Source organism: Lissotriton vulgaris, chromosome 5 (assembly GCF_964263255.1).
Source record: "Lissotriton vulgaris chromosome 5, aLisVul1.2, whole genome shotgun sequence".
In the NCBI taxonomy this organism is placed as follows: Eukaryota; Metazoa; Chordata; class Amphibia; order Caudata; family Salamandridae; genus Lissotriton; species Lissotriton vulgaris.
The window spans coordinates 423689108-423702448 of NC_141693.1; the positions used below are offsets into that span (position 1 = coordinate 423689108).

Consider the following 13341-nt stretch of genomic DNA (forward strand, 5'->3'; position numbering starts at 1 on the left):
GCATGCCTGACAATGGATGACCCTGATCCACGCATCACACTCTTTCAGGGAAAAGTCAGCGAGACTAACTTTTGCAAGTGACTAATATGTAACTGTCCCTGTCCCAGCCACAACGACTGACCATGCCGCACCTTATAGGGTTTAACGACAAGCCAGCATTGACCGACTTTGCCCACGTCTGATATGTGACTGACCTTTGTCCAGTGGTACCGGCCAGAATCTCCCAGCCCGAGCTTAGAGAGACTGCCTTTGAGAGACACTGGATGACAGGAGACATCCCACTCTTCCCGGGGTCCAGCCAGCGAGCGTTGTGACCGCAGCTGATTGTTCTCTCTGCCGCTCTCATCCTACCAGCTGTGGAAAGTTGGCAGAGCCTCCCGCCAGGCGACACCGTCCGATTCGGGGACCTCAGCGGCGTCACGACGGGACACCCTCGCACCTGTCCGAGACCGTCAGCTGTCAACGGGGCCAGCGCGGCCCGGAAGTACCCTCCCTTGACGTAAGTGCAGCGCCCAGCGACTGCCCCGGCAGCGCCCGAGGATGAAACCGGCGGGGAGAGGCGGCCGGGCGCAGCCCCCCTCCATTCCCGAGATGGAGAAGTTCATGGAGAAGTGCTCGGCGCCCCTGCGGCACGCGGACCAAGTGTGGCCGGGGCTGTACCTGGGAGACGCGTGAGTGCCTCACAATTGGGCTAATTGGGGTGTCAAGTGAAGGGTATAAATATAAGCCCACTTTTTATTGAGCGAGTTGTGTTAATTAGAGTGTCTCGGAACCATGGAGAGAAAGTGACTTGACTAGGATCACCCCATATACTTGTCACGTGAGTTAGTGCAGAATTGACTTTGTTTGCGCTCCGGAAGTCAGCGGACCCGAACACGGGGAAAAGGACGGGGCTGGGGATAACGATGGACCCAGGAGGGTCTTTGTGGAACTGAGAGGTGTTTCTGCCTTAGCGACATTTTAGCTGTCCCTCCCCAAAATTATTCAGGGGAAGGGGGAGGCACCATTGTTTGTTACTTTATGGTCTGGAGCCACTCCATCACCCCTCTCTCAACTTTAGTTTCAGTAGTTCTTATTTATGCAGTTAGTAAACGTTGAAACAACAAATAAGCAGGCTTACTCACCAGAATTACCCCCACGCACCTCTCATCTTTAGAACAGATACATCCACCCTAACAATCTGCACCATCAGAGAAACCCCTTTCTTTAGCCGTTATTAAGACTTTCTATTGGCGTCATCCTTTCAGTGTAAATGTTTCCAAGTAAACCTAGATAATAAGCCTCATTGAAGAGGAAGGAGTAGAATGTTCCTAAGGCTGAAATCTCTGTGATGTGATACACCGGATGCAGCACGCGCCTGATTAATGTGGCAGGGTTGTGTTGTGTTGTATGGGTGAATGAAGTACGGATTTGTATGGCAGGAAGCAGAGACTGTGATGTGTTACATAGAAGAAGGGAATACCGATGATACATTCTCTGCAAGGCTCCAGACTGACTTTGTACCAAAGCAGCCAATGGCTCCCAAGCCAAACACTGTACCCACCTATTCAAGGCTTTAGGAGTCACTAGGTTAGAGCAGTGATAATAACATATGACAAGCGTTAGTGGTCAGTTTCGTTAGCAAAAAAAAACAGAAACAAGTCAGTACTCACTTTTTTAACCTTCATGTGCAGTCTGCTCAGTTGGATTTCAAAGTCTGACTTGGCTTTCAGCATTTCATCCCACCCATCATGCCCCTGACCTCTTCCTTTCACTCCGACCCTGCACTCTTCTAATCATCACTTCCTGCCTCTGCCGTGCCACTCTCTCCACATCCAATCTCTCTTCATCCAATCCTTTGCTTCTTGGCTCTATCACCCCATCCACTCCCTCAACCCCGCAGACTCTGATCCTATCACTCTCTCCTCATCCACTCCCTCACCCCTCTACAGCCTCTTACATCCTTCACTGCCCACTCCCTCAAACATATGCCCCTCCACACATTGCCCCCACTCTTTCCCCCATCCATGCTCACCCATGACTCTCCGGCACTCCTTTCTCACCATCGCCCTCCCACCCCCAAGTTCACGCGACTTCATTCACCCCATGCACTCTCCAATTTCTTCCACTATCTATTTGTAAAATCAGAATCAGGAGTTTCCCTCTTTATGGAAATTAAACAATACTATACGCTTAAAGAATCAATACCATGTGGGGTTGGAACTTAGGGTTGGGGGGTTGTCATAAAAAGAATAGCAAGACGGGAGAATCTCTGGTCGTCGTCAGATCTCTGCCCCGCCCCACTCACCATGCCTCTGCCTTTTTTAACTGATGTGGAAACTGACCGGTTTCTTGAGGTGGAGCCTAAGCAAGCTCTACCCTTGGCAACCCTCTGCTGGCAGCCCATCCTATCAGAGCATTGGATGGCATTACCCATTTAGAAAAGGCGTTCAAACATTCTTTTTAGGTCTGGCATTAGTAAGATCTTTTTACTTGACAAAAATTCTATGTATAATATACGTACTTAAAGGGCATTCAGCCAACTCTCTTCATCCATTTACATTTTTTTTCTGCCCACCACAGCATGCAGCTTGGGGTAATGGGTCAGCCTACTTCAGCCACTGGATAACTTTACTTTGAGTTATTGCATTTGACTCTTTCACAAGTAGCACATCCACACAAAATAGTTCCCTTCAGTTCCATAGTTTTTGTTTTTACTTTATTATTTCTACATTAGTGTTGCCTTGGTATTAAGAGCCTGATGTGATAATAGTATGTTTTTTACTAGTTGTTTTTGATGTGAGCACAGGGCACACTCTAGTTTTATCAGCTCCTGTCTCCGGCTAGTCAATTTCTTTTGGAGTGGTCTTTGTTTAACTGACTGCTGTTATTTCACAGATACCAGATTGTGTCCATTTGAAACTGCTCTTCATAAAGTTATCCTCTTTTTAGTATGCATGCAATGAAGTGCATTTCTAACTGTACTCCTTGTACGTCATGCTGGTATGTATTTTAATTCAGAATACAGCTATACTTGTAAACCAATTTAGTCTACATGTCCTGCTTGAATGACTTTCTAGTTTGCTCTCAGTACTATTCTATGTGGAGCTTATATTTGACTAATATAATGCCAATTAAAATTGTGCGATTTATTCCAACCCACGCAGACGGCCAACATCTAGTGGACATCCAACCCTACATTTTTCCCATTTTTGTATTTTTTCGCAGTACCACAGTACTCCTATGCTTCAATGAGCAAGTCTTGACTGCATGGTACCGCAGGACCATACAAGTTTCACCTAGTGAAGCAGGGTTTGAGGCTGGAGCCCCCTACCACAGAAGTGGCTGGGGGGTCAGGGTTTCTTTTTTTTTCAACTTCAGGGCATGGGAAACAAGTCCCTGTGCCCTTTAACCCCTTGCATGCTGATGACGACCCCCAGCCGTCATGCACTACGGCGCTCGTGTGCTGATGACGGCTGGGGGCCGTCATAAACCCGCCCACTTGCGATTTTGCCGCACAGGCGCAGAATCGCGGCCGCATGCAAGGGGTTAATGATGGCTGCAACATTTCTGTATATGTTGCGTCCAAGCAATCAGATCGCTCCATTCTGCGGGACTGGTCCTGCTGAATTGGTACTGGTCGCACTGCACTAGTACTCATCTCACCAGGCCGACCGAGATGATTGCCGGGGAAAAGAGCTACCTCTAACAATTAGATCACTGTATGTTTTTTCATTTATGATACCACAGGAGACTTGAGAGACTCCAAAGGGACCAACTATGCAGGGATATCTATTTTTTTTAACCCTTTCAAGCCCACCCTGAGTACCGCTTTAAACACAAATATCTCGAAAACGTATGAATGGATATATACCAAATCACAAACAGTAAATTTTTTGAGTAAAGTTCAAACTTTCTGCCAAATTTGGTATAATTCCATTTAGCTATTTTTGTATGTATTGGTTTCCAATATTTCCTTTGGAGATTAACATTGTAAAACTATGTTTTGGGACCCTACCCCAGGGTTGGATTGGGATTGAAAATCGGCCCGGGCACGCCAAAACAAAAATCGGCCCACATTTGCATAATCACTCCTCAAATCACTGCTTTGGCGTAATCTTATAAAAAAAACTTTAGGAGGGGGGTAAAAAAATGCATGCGTTAGTTTACACTGGTGAAACAAGTGAGGCCACTTCTACTCAGGCCCTCTGCCCCCGCTCAGTATGTGCACACATTAATGGGCCAGCCAGCGAGAGAAAGAAACTGACACCTCTGCCTGCTGCTAAACGGAGGTAATGATCGCCCATCTGCCTCTAGAAAGGCCACTCAGACACCCACTGGGTCGCTGGCTGAGCCTGTATTCGAACAATAGACACAGCGCCAAATGGCCCCCCAGACTGCTCAAAAAAAGCAGCCCACAGCAGAACTCGGACACCGGTCCCTCGGGCATTGGCGGAATGCCCGTGTAACCAATCCAACGTTGCCCTACCCTCCTTCTCGAGCTCTGCTTGAAAGATCACCCCAAAACTTTCTAAGAAGGAGTTGAAGTGGATAACGTTTTTGGGGAAGGTTTGGGAAGGTACGTCACACGGCGCCAAAGTACTTAGCGAAACAAAAACACTCTTCCTATGAAAAACCAAACCTAACATTAACTACACAATGGCAACTGCCAGTGTGTGTCTGTGTGTGTGTTACGAATGGTACATCTTTACGTGCCTATATATACTTACCTGGACGATACAGTGGTAGTCGATATTCTAGAGTCAATATTTTTTGTAGCTTGAAATAAAAAAACTTTATACTCTGAAACACAACCATAAAGAAAGCACTGCTGGTATCAGTGAGGGCATGGGGTGTTTCCAAGGGAGTATGATGCATGGATCATCGTATGATTATATGCCGATGACCCCATTATGAGTTGCTGAATTGGTATTCTCCAGGCAATATATTTTCGTGTGTCTCCTGGCTGGGTATTATCAGGTCTTAAAACCAAGGGCTGGAGACACCTGATCCAGAGATTTGTGAGGAGCTGTGGGCAGCTGCTTTGTCCAGCCTCTGCCCATCCTCATATTTTAGTATGGCGGGAAAAGAGGAATCTCCCTCCAGTTGAAGTAAAAGTTATTCTTGATTCTGAAGAAAATAACTTACAATTCTCATGAACTCACAGGTATATATCGGATAGAATCTTTAATTCCAGCATCGATATCTCCCTGCAGATTTAAAGGGGAACTCGTAATGAGAGTTTGAGGGATGTTGGAGTGCAGATTCTCTGGTTGGTAGTAGGGAGGTGTGATTTCTGTTGTGGGGAGATAAAGGATAAATGTCTCAGAGGTGTGAAGTCACAGAAGGCGAGCAGAATGCACATGGTAGTTTGGAGGCGAGATGTGTTACAGGGGGAGCATGGAGTGCAGGCAGTTGCGGATGATGATAGAGGTTCTGAAGTGGTACTGAGGAGGAAAGAGAGATGGCCTCCCACTTGTCCTCTCTAGTGTGGTCTAGTATGGTATGATTTTTTGACCTATTCCTCTTAATATTGTCAGTGTCATCGCAAACAACCTGGATGTGCTGAAAGAGATGGGCATCACCCATGTGCTGAACGCAGCCCACTATTCCTGGGATTGCAAGGGAGAGCAGGTGGTGTACGGCCAAGGGATCCATTACTATGGAATTACTGCAGAAGACTGCCCCGACTTCAACCTCAGCGTCTACTTCCACACAGCAGCCGAGTTCATCCATTCTGCCCTGAGCGACCCATGTGGTGAGTATACATGTACAGCTCAAAGCAGGTGTCATGAATATATATATATATAATAATTACTATTTGTAAAGCGCAAACATATCACCCTTAAGGGTTCCTAGGTGCTTGGGGCCGTTGGGTAGATTAAGTGAGCTATTGCCCAGATTCACATGATGCTGAGCTGAGCTGCCGCCTGGATAGAACCACGACTCCCACACACAAGACTCAGCTGTTCTGGCCACTGCGCAACATCTCGCCCTCAAGTTTGCCACACCTCCCAACTGCAGCAAATGTCTAGTAGGTCACCGTCCTCCAAAAAAGGCTTTCTTTTGTAGACTAACTTCTGTTCAGCTTGTCAAGATGTGCTATTGTTACTTTGAAATTATATGTTTCCATGTCAGGTAAATGTATAAAATTCAATGTGGGCTGATGAATATTGTTGGTGTTTGCTGGTTGAGTCAGGAAGCCTGCACAGAAGTGCTAACACATTTTGGAAGATGATAGAACAGGCCCATTGCTCCTCTGAAGTATGTGGATAGAATGCAGTTGATGGGGGTGAATGATGTTGTCAAATGTTAAATTGCATTTATAAAGCGCTAATCACCAAAGGTCTCTAAGCGCTTGGGTATCATAATTGCCAAATTTTAATATTTGGACAGTGTTGGAAGTAATGGAATGGCGGCTCGTCCATAGGGGTGCCAGTCCATTGACCCACCACCTTGCTCTGTTCTAGCTGCTTCTGCTTTTACAACTTCTACATGAAAACAAACAATCTCATACATCATTTGTTTTCATGTAAAATGTGTAATGTCAGGTTTGCAGCAGAAAATTAGTTTCCTGGTTGTACTGAACATGTGTCAGACAAGGGGCTATTACAGCCCAGCCTCACACAGTCAAAATACATATCTGACATGGACTAGCGTCACTGACTGCAGCATGTCAGATAATGGAGCTTCAGGGCTTGTTAATCATACTCTCTCCTGCCCTGTCAGAATTCGGAATAGAGAAAAAGAGTCTACCTTCAACTCTATCCTGGCTGCTGATAGGGCAAAGCTCATGGAACTCGCTCTGGCGTGCTGCCGTCTGCCGATGTGAGAGACAGGAGAGTGGGGAATCGTGACCCATGCATTTAAATCAGGCAAACACTGATAGAAAATGGCTGTCCGGTGTATGTTTTATTTTGAGGAGTCTCCAACTGTGTGTGTGTTTGTCTGCATGTTGGTGACTGCATGTATATGTCTTTTTGCATGCTTGCTTGAGCCTGTGTGTGTATGTGTGTTTGTATGTGTGAGAGCGTGTTTAGAGGTGTCTGCAATTTGTTGCGTGCTTTATATATGTTTTTGCCTGTTTTGAGTCACAATTCTCAATTCCAACCTCAACTCTCTTGAAGTATGTTTTCTGTAGTGAAATGTTTGAAAAGTCTTTCATTCTGATGTTATGAAAAATGTCTAGCAGGCGATATTTAATTTGCATTTGAACCAGCGTGACTACAAGCGCCATGATGCAATTTCCTGTCCATATAGCCAGAAGTGCATGAAGGTGTCATGCAAGACACAGGGTCACTTGGCAAGATGTTCACAAACCGTCCTAATCTTAAACAGCACAATGAAAGCCTTTCTGCTGCTTTGTTGTGAACGCAAACTGCCCATTGAAACCCACTGTCTTCTCCCTTTGTTGTTTTAATCTTATTTAAGGCTGTCAAAATCAATCCTCTGGGGAAGGAAGGTGTGGTTTACCTTATCACACTCATTGCGGAACATTACGTGCTGCAGCCCAAGAGACACTTTAACTTAAAGGCCCTGGGTACCACTGGTACTATATACTAGGGACTTATAATAAGTAAGCTAACTTATACCAATTGGGTATAAGCCAATTAAAACATACACTTTTAAAGGGTCAGAAAACCGACACTGAGGCAGTGCACTCTTAGAGTCAAAAAACCAGCAGCATCAGTCCAAAACTTTGGGGTGAACATGCAAAAAGAGGCATTTCCTTATAGAAAAAGTAAGCATACATTTAGTTGTATGGCAATAGCAGAGTTGTTGCAGTCCAGAAAGGAGGGATGTAACTTGAAGGTGCCTATGTGCACCTTGGTACGGTAAGATGAACAGGCGCAATAGATGAAAAAGATTGAGGTACATTGGTGCTACTGTGTTTCCAGGAAACAAGAATGGGATATTATTGGGGTTGCAGGGTGGTTTTCAGTGTATGGGGTATGTTGGATGGACGCTGCAGGCCAGGTACGATGGATTGATGTGCATTGATAAAGCAGAGTGTGGTACATAGTACAAGACTAGCACAAGTGGGGCAGACCAAGAAGTGTTTAGGTGCCCTGGCAGAGGCGTCTGTGTGGGGTCTTCAGTGCTGTAATTGAAAGGGGTGCAGGACAGAATTGCTAATGCTGCAGCAGAGCTTTGTATCAGTTTTATGGCAAAACAGGGGCTGAGAGGCTCTTGGCAAGTTCCATATACTATCAGATACGGAAAATATCTTAATTATACATTCTTTATCAGAATTTTCAATGATCTTCAAAAGACAAGTAAAGAAATCAGCAAGTAAAGCAATGTCCTTTGTTTGTTTGTTTGACTAAAGATGTTTATAAATAGTTATGGAGACTTTCCTAGTGTTTCCTAAAACGTATGCCCTTCAGGAGATTTACCATGGCACAAGCATAGATGACTTTTCACCAGGGTGTGTGCTTCAGGTAGCTGGAAGCATTAGTAGATATTGGCTAAGTGGATTAGTAAAGAGGTATGATGACTTTCTTCAGCACATACTTCAGGGAAATAGATGGCTCAGTGTATTGACACATTGAGAGGCTTAGATTTGAACATCATCGCTTCTATCTTTAGCAGTTCTGGCACTGCAGATCAGTATCCCTGATCGGTATCCTTGACTCGGATCCCACAGATGTTGAACAGATCGCTGGAATATGTAATCCGCAACCTTTATGTCTTTCTATTGCCCACTATTTTAGGAGCCACGCATGATTCGTTGGTGTAGAAATCTGGGTAGCACGACAGGTCCCGAGATATTAATGTGTTAGCAAGACCCCTTTCAGAACATATAAACCCTGTCCGTTAAGTTGAATCTTTTAGCCCAATTAATAATAAAACATTTGTGGGGAGTTGAGCTCTCACCTAAATCCACTGTAAATGATCTGGCCTGCTGCAGTCACTCAACGTATCATATAACAGTATTTACACCTCACCTGTTTCAAAGGTTACCAGCCGCCACTGCTAAAATGTACTGTTGAGCATTATGTATGTGATGTGTGATTACAGATATCTGCTGTTGTAAGCACACTAATACCCAATTATAAGCCTTTATATAAGTGGCCTGGAGAAGCTGCCCAGCTGAGTACTGCTCTGGCAGTAGCAGCTGCTACTGGATGGGGTGCTGGCCGAGGGTGGGGGTTTGGGGAGTGGCGGTATGAAAAAAAAGAAAAAAGGACTTACCTTTAACGGCCGGCTGCCATCTCCCTGCTGTCGTCTTCATCTTCCAGCAGCAGGAAGCATTTAGGCACACAGACACTCCTGAGCCAATCACAACACTGCAATGCAGCATTGTGATTGGTTTGAGCACAGTGGTTCGATGATTAGAAGGGGATAGGGAGCCTATGCATGTTCCTTACCAGGCTGGGTAATGCAGCCCGGTGGTGAACATGCAAAGTGGCACATGAACTGTTTGGCCAGCCGAAGAGGGCCGAACAAACAGTTCATGCACACTTAGGGAGTTCAAACCACTTCTCCCATGCTCTGGCCAGCCCCGCCTGCCCCCCCCCCCCCCACTGACTGCAATAGGAAAAATAAAATTATAATAACAATATGTTATTATCATTTTACTTTTCCTTTTGAGCAGTGGGCTGACGCTCCTCCGCCTTAGAGGAGGAGCTGCAACTGCTCTTGACCATGCCAACTTGCTCAGAGTCTCTGGGCCATGAGTTACTGGGTCTGCAAATTTCGGTCCAAGTTATTCTAGGCCCAAAAAACAGGAAATCTGGTATTTTCAGGCCTGGAAAAATCAGATAAAGATAAATGTGCACTGCTGCGGGCACTGGAGACAGCTGGTTTGTCCAATCCACGCCTGCTCGGCTCCTGCATTAAGGAAAAACCTGCAAATGCTCCCCGAGCTCTCTCCTGACCTGCTGTACCACCCACTACCACTGGTCACCAGCACCTTGGCCTTAACAAAGCTCACTCTTCCTTTTACCACCTGCCTCAAGGAGTTGGTGAATGGATACTGATTTGAGGATAGCTTTATGCCCTAGAAGGGGGGAAAATAGGCAGATTTGCATGTGGGTTTCCTTAGTCTGTGTGTTATTGCTTGATCGGGGAAAATAACTTATCCCTATATTTGCATGAAAGGATATCAGCCAGAATGAGAGACTCCAGCCGGCGTCCTCCCTGCACCTAAATCCAGGGGAACTCCTAATGTGGGCCCTAGACACATAAAAAAAGAGACCCCTTCTGGGAAGAAAGCTCTTAAGAACTATGTGATATATCTGTGCTTTGCTGGGTGTGTGTGCAGTGTACACTCTAAAGAATACTGTTGAGAGTTTGTGCGTTGTTGTGTGTTAGATTGGTTCTGGGAAAAGCAGGAGTAAAGCTGGAAACCATCCAAGCAAGTAAATGAGGCGGGACAAAGAAAGACAATGAGCAGAAACTATAATAGAGAGCCAGCAAGGAGAAATCAAGTTGTACTTATGGAAGCGTGCAGTTAAAGTGGGGCGGTCATGGATAGCTGGAGAATGACTTCATTGCTTATGACTAGTCTTCAATACTTCTAGTCCTACTCATCTAGTCCTTACTCATGAGATGAATCTCACCTCAAGACCAGTCATGGCCGGCATGGCTTGCGGGTGGGTGGGATGGGGCTTTGTGCGGGGAAGGGGGTTGTCACACGGGAAGGTCGCGCAGGGGGGAGTTAATTTAATAATATTAAAAGCAGAAGCAGGCAGCCAGGCTCCTTCCCCTAAGTCAATCACAATGCTGCAAGCAGCGTAGTGATTGGTCGGGCCGCCGCCCAGCCAGAGGCTCATGAGGAGGCCATTTTCTCCATGCAGGCTGCATTGCAGCCTGCATGGAGAAGGGCAGTGCGTATGACTGGTTTGGGCGGCCCCAGGGAACCGACCACACAGTTTTTTCACACTCTGGAGTGGACAGGCACACCACTCCTGTCCAGCCATGCCCTGCTCACAGAGCAGCCCCACCCACCTACCCACTCGCAACCAAACATAAAATGGTAATAACTAAAAGCTATTACCATTTTATATTTCTGCTTCTCGCTCTGCGAGAAAGCAGTAGGGCGGCGCTCCTCCACCCTAGTGGTGGAGCTGTCCCTGCTCAAGACAGGAAACTCCAGAGGCAGGAGGACACTGCATGCTGCACCAATCCTACTGAGCACCATAACTGGGCAGGCATGCCAAGCATCCTCTTGTTTTTAATGCCTCTGATAGAGATTTGGAGCTTCTGGTGTGCTAACAAAGCACTGCATGCTTTTATTCCAGATTCACTCTCTCTGGGGAATGGGGCTATACCTGGCTGATGAGCCCTACTTAGGGTGAAACCGGTTCTGGGTTGCTTGTGTTCTGGTTCATAGTGAACCTGACCTGGCAGTACGAGCTGGACTGTTCCCATTGGAGCAGGGTCAAGGCTGATTTGTATATGGCTGAGTTCAAACTGAGGTGGCATGGTGTGCAAAATAATGATGAACTGGGATGCTGCCCAAGTAATTACCAGAGGCTGAGATTAATTCAAGCATTTGCCACATCAATTTTTTGTATCTTTGTTGATTGGTAGCCCCCTATTGTGGCTTTTGTCATTTTAGAACAAACATTTTTTATTTGATGTTTCTCAAATGAGTGTATCACTAAAATCATTAAGCAATTTAGTGCTAACAAGAAATATGATGGCACTGACATTCTTGTGAAAGCGATGTCACACATGTGGGCCATAGTAGGCTATGTTGCACAACAAGGCGTGGACCACAACTTTGCCATACGTGGATTTCAAATAATATTTCCAATCAAATTTCAGAAATAACATAGAATGTTTTACCTAGTATGCAGCCTTTTTGCTTCATCAAACTGCGTGCCGGGCATTCCACTACCAGACCTGCTCCGACTACTTATACACCCCAGCAGTAGCTGGTGACAGACTGTCGGAAGAAGTGGCACGAACACAGAGGGTACAGGAGGTACACCATAAAAGAAACAGAGGCATGGGAGGCACCCCGATAAAGAAAATAAAACAAGTGGGAGAATGTGGAGCACCCCACATGAAAAGACAGATTCTGGAAGCCCATCATCACATCTGGGTCTTGGTTACACAAAAATACAAATAAATGAGCTGCTCTTCTAAGGGGAGCAGGTAAGAGGGGAGGCAAAAAAAAGGTACACTGGGAAATGAGGAAGGTAAGCTTTACGAGTAAAAGAGATGGAAAAATTGCAACGGGACAAACACTGGCGTAAAAAGTGTATCATATGGGTCCTGTGGCGAAGTGTCCTGGAATTGTTTTGTCTGATGAATCCAGGACCGATGGGAACCTCATAACACTAGACATTTATGGAAAAAAATTAACATTGTGGGAGATCCTCATTGAAACTACTTGCGTCTTTCCTTACTGACAAATAGCTGCAGTGCCCTTTCGAAAGGTTGGTTTCCTCATTGTATTTATGATAGAAAATATACAGAAATACTTGACGAACAGCAAGTATATTACTTTGTAACACATTCCCACACTCAGTTTGAAAATGGCACTGATACAGATGGTCGACATAGGCGAAAAGATGTGGGAAGGCCAAAAGGGAAAACACCATTTCTAGAGACTCTTCCCGTCTCCACCTCCCCATTACTCATCCCAAACCTCCTCCTACTGCTATGATCTCCAAATAAACATTTTCTAGACCACCCTTCCCTCTTCTATCCCTCCACTATCCTCACATGTCCACAGCTCAAATTAATTTCATATTTCCCTATACTAATTCACCACTAATACTTTTTGGGTTCCAGAGTAGCGTGCTACTAGTCGAAAAGCGCTTCAACGCCTCATCAGGGGTAGTAAGAGCTATATAAATGCAATTACAATTACAACCAAATCAGATCTAAGTTTGTATATCAGACTTACATCAATCACTATGTGTGATCCTCACTGTTTTTGCCATGAAATATCCTGGACCCAGGGAAACTGAGTAACAGCACTCATTTAAGAGAAGAAATCATAGAGTACCTGAGGTAGGGGGATTGGTATTGGTGACATACGTTTCTCCTCACCAAAAATCTCCGGCCGCCGCAGCATACATAGTAAAAACACTTTTATGTCCGAAAAAATTGAGAAAATCCATGACCAACAGTGAATGTAACAACTTCCTAATCCCGTCCTCTTCCTGGAGAAAATGATACCACACGACTGTAGATGAAAGGTATACAAACAAAGGTAAAAACGATAGCCACATATTGGCCATCAGAGAAAACTTCACCTAGAATTTTTAATAAGGATATATCTGCCAAAGAACGGACCTTCACAATATTGTAAAAAGGGGACTGCAATATTACATACTCAATGATCTTACCCTTGCCTATTCTGTTCTATTGTTTCCATTTCAAACTCATTCATCCTATGGT

The 13341-nt window shown here is 45.4% G+C and overlaps 1 protein-coding gene across 2 annotated transcripts in view; it reads left to right on the plus strand.

Annotated features, from left to right (window-relative positions):
* The first annotated feature begins 301 nt into the window (after nucleotides 1-301).
* The window catches only part of LOC147711005 (dual specificity protein phosphatase 26-like), a 43189-nt gene continuing 30149 nt past the window's right edge, over nucleotides 302-13341 (plus strand). For both annotated transcript variants that reach the window (XM_086921814.1, XM_086921815.1), the window contains exons 1-2: nucleotides 302-671; nucleotides 5520-5737. In XM_086921814.1, the coding sequence (XP_086777940.1) occupies nucleotides 541-671; nucleotides 5520-5737 (349 nt within the window). In that variant the 5' untranslated portion in view covers nucleotides 302-540. The remainder of the gene's footprint in view (nucleotides 672-5519; nucleotides 5738-13341) is intronic.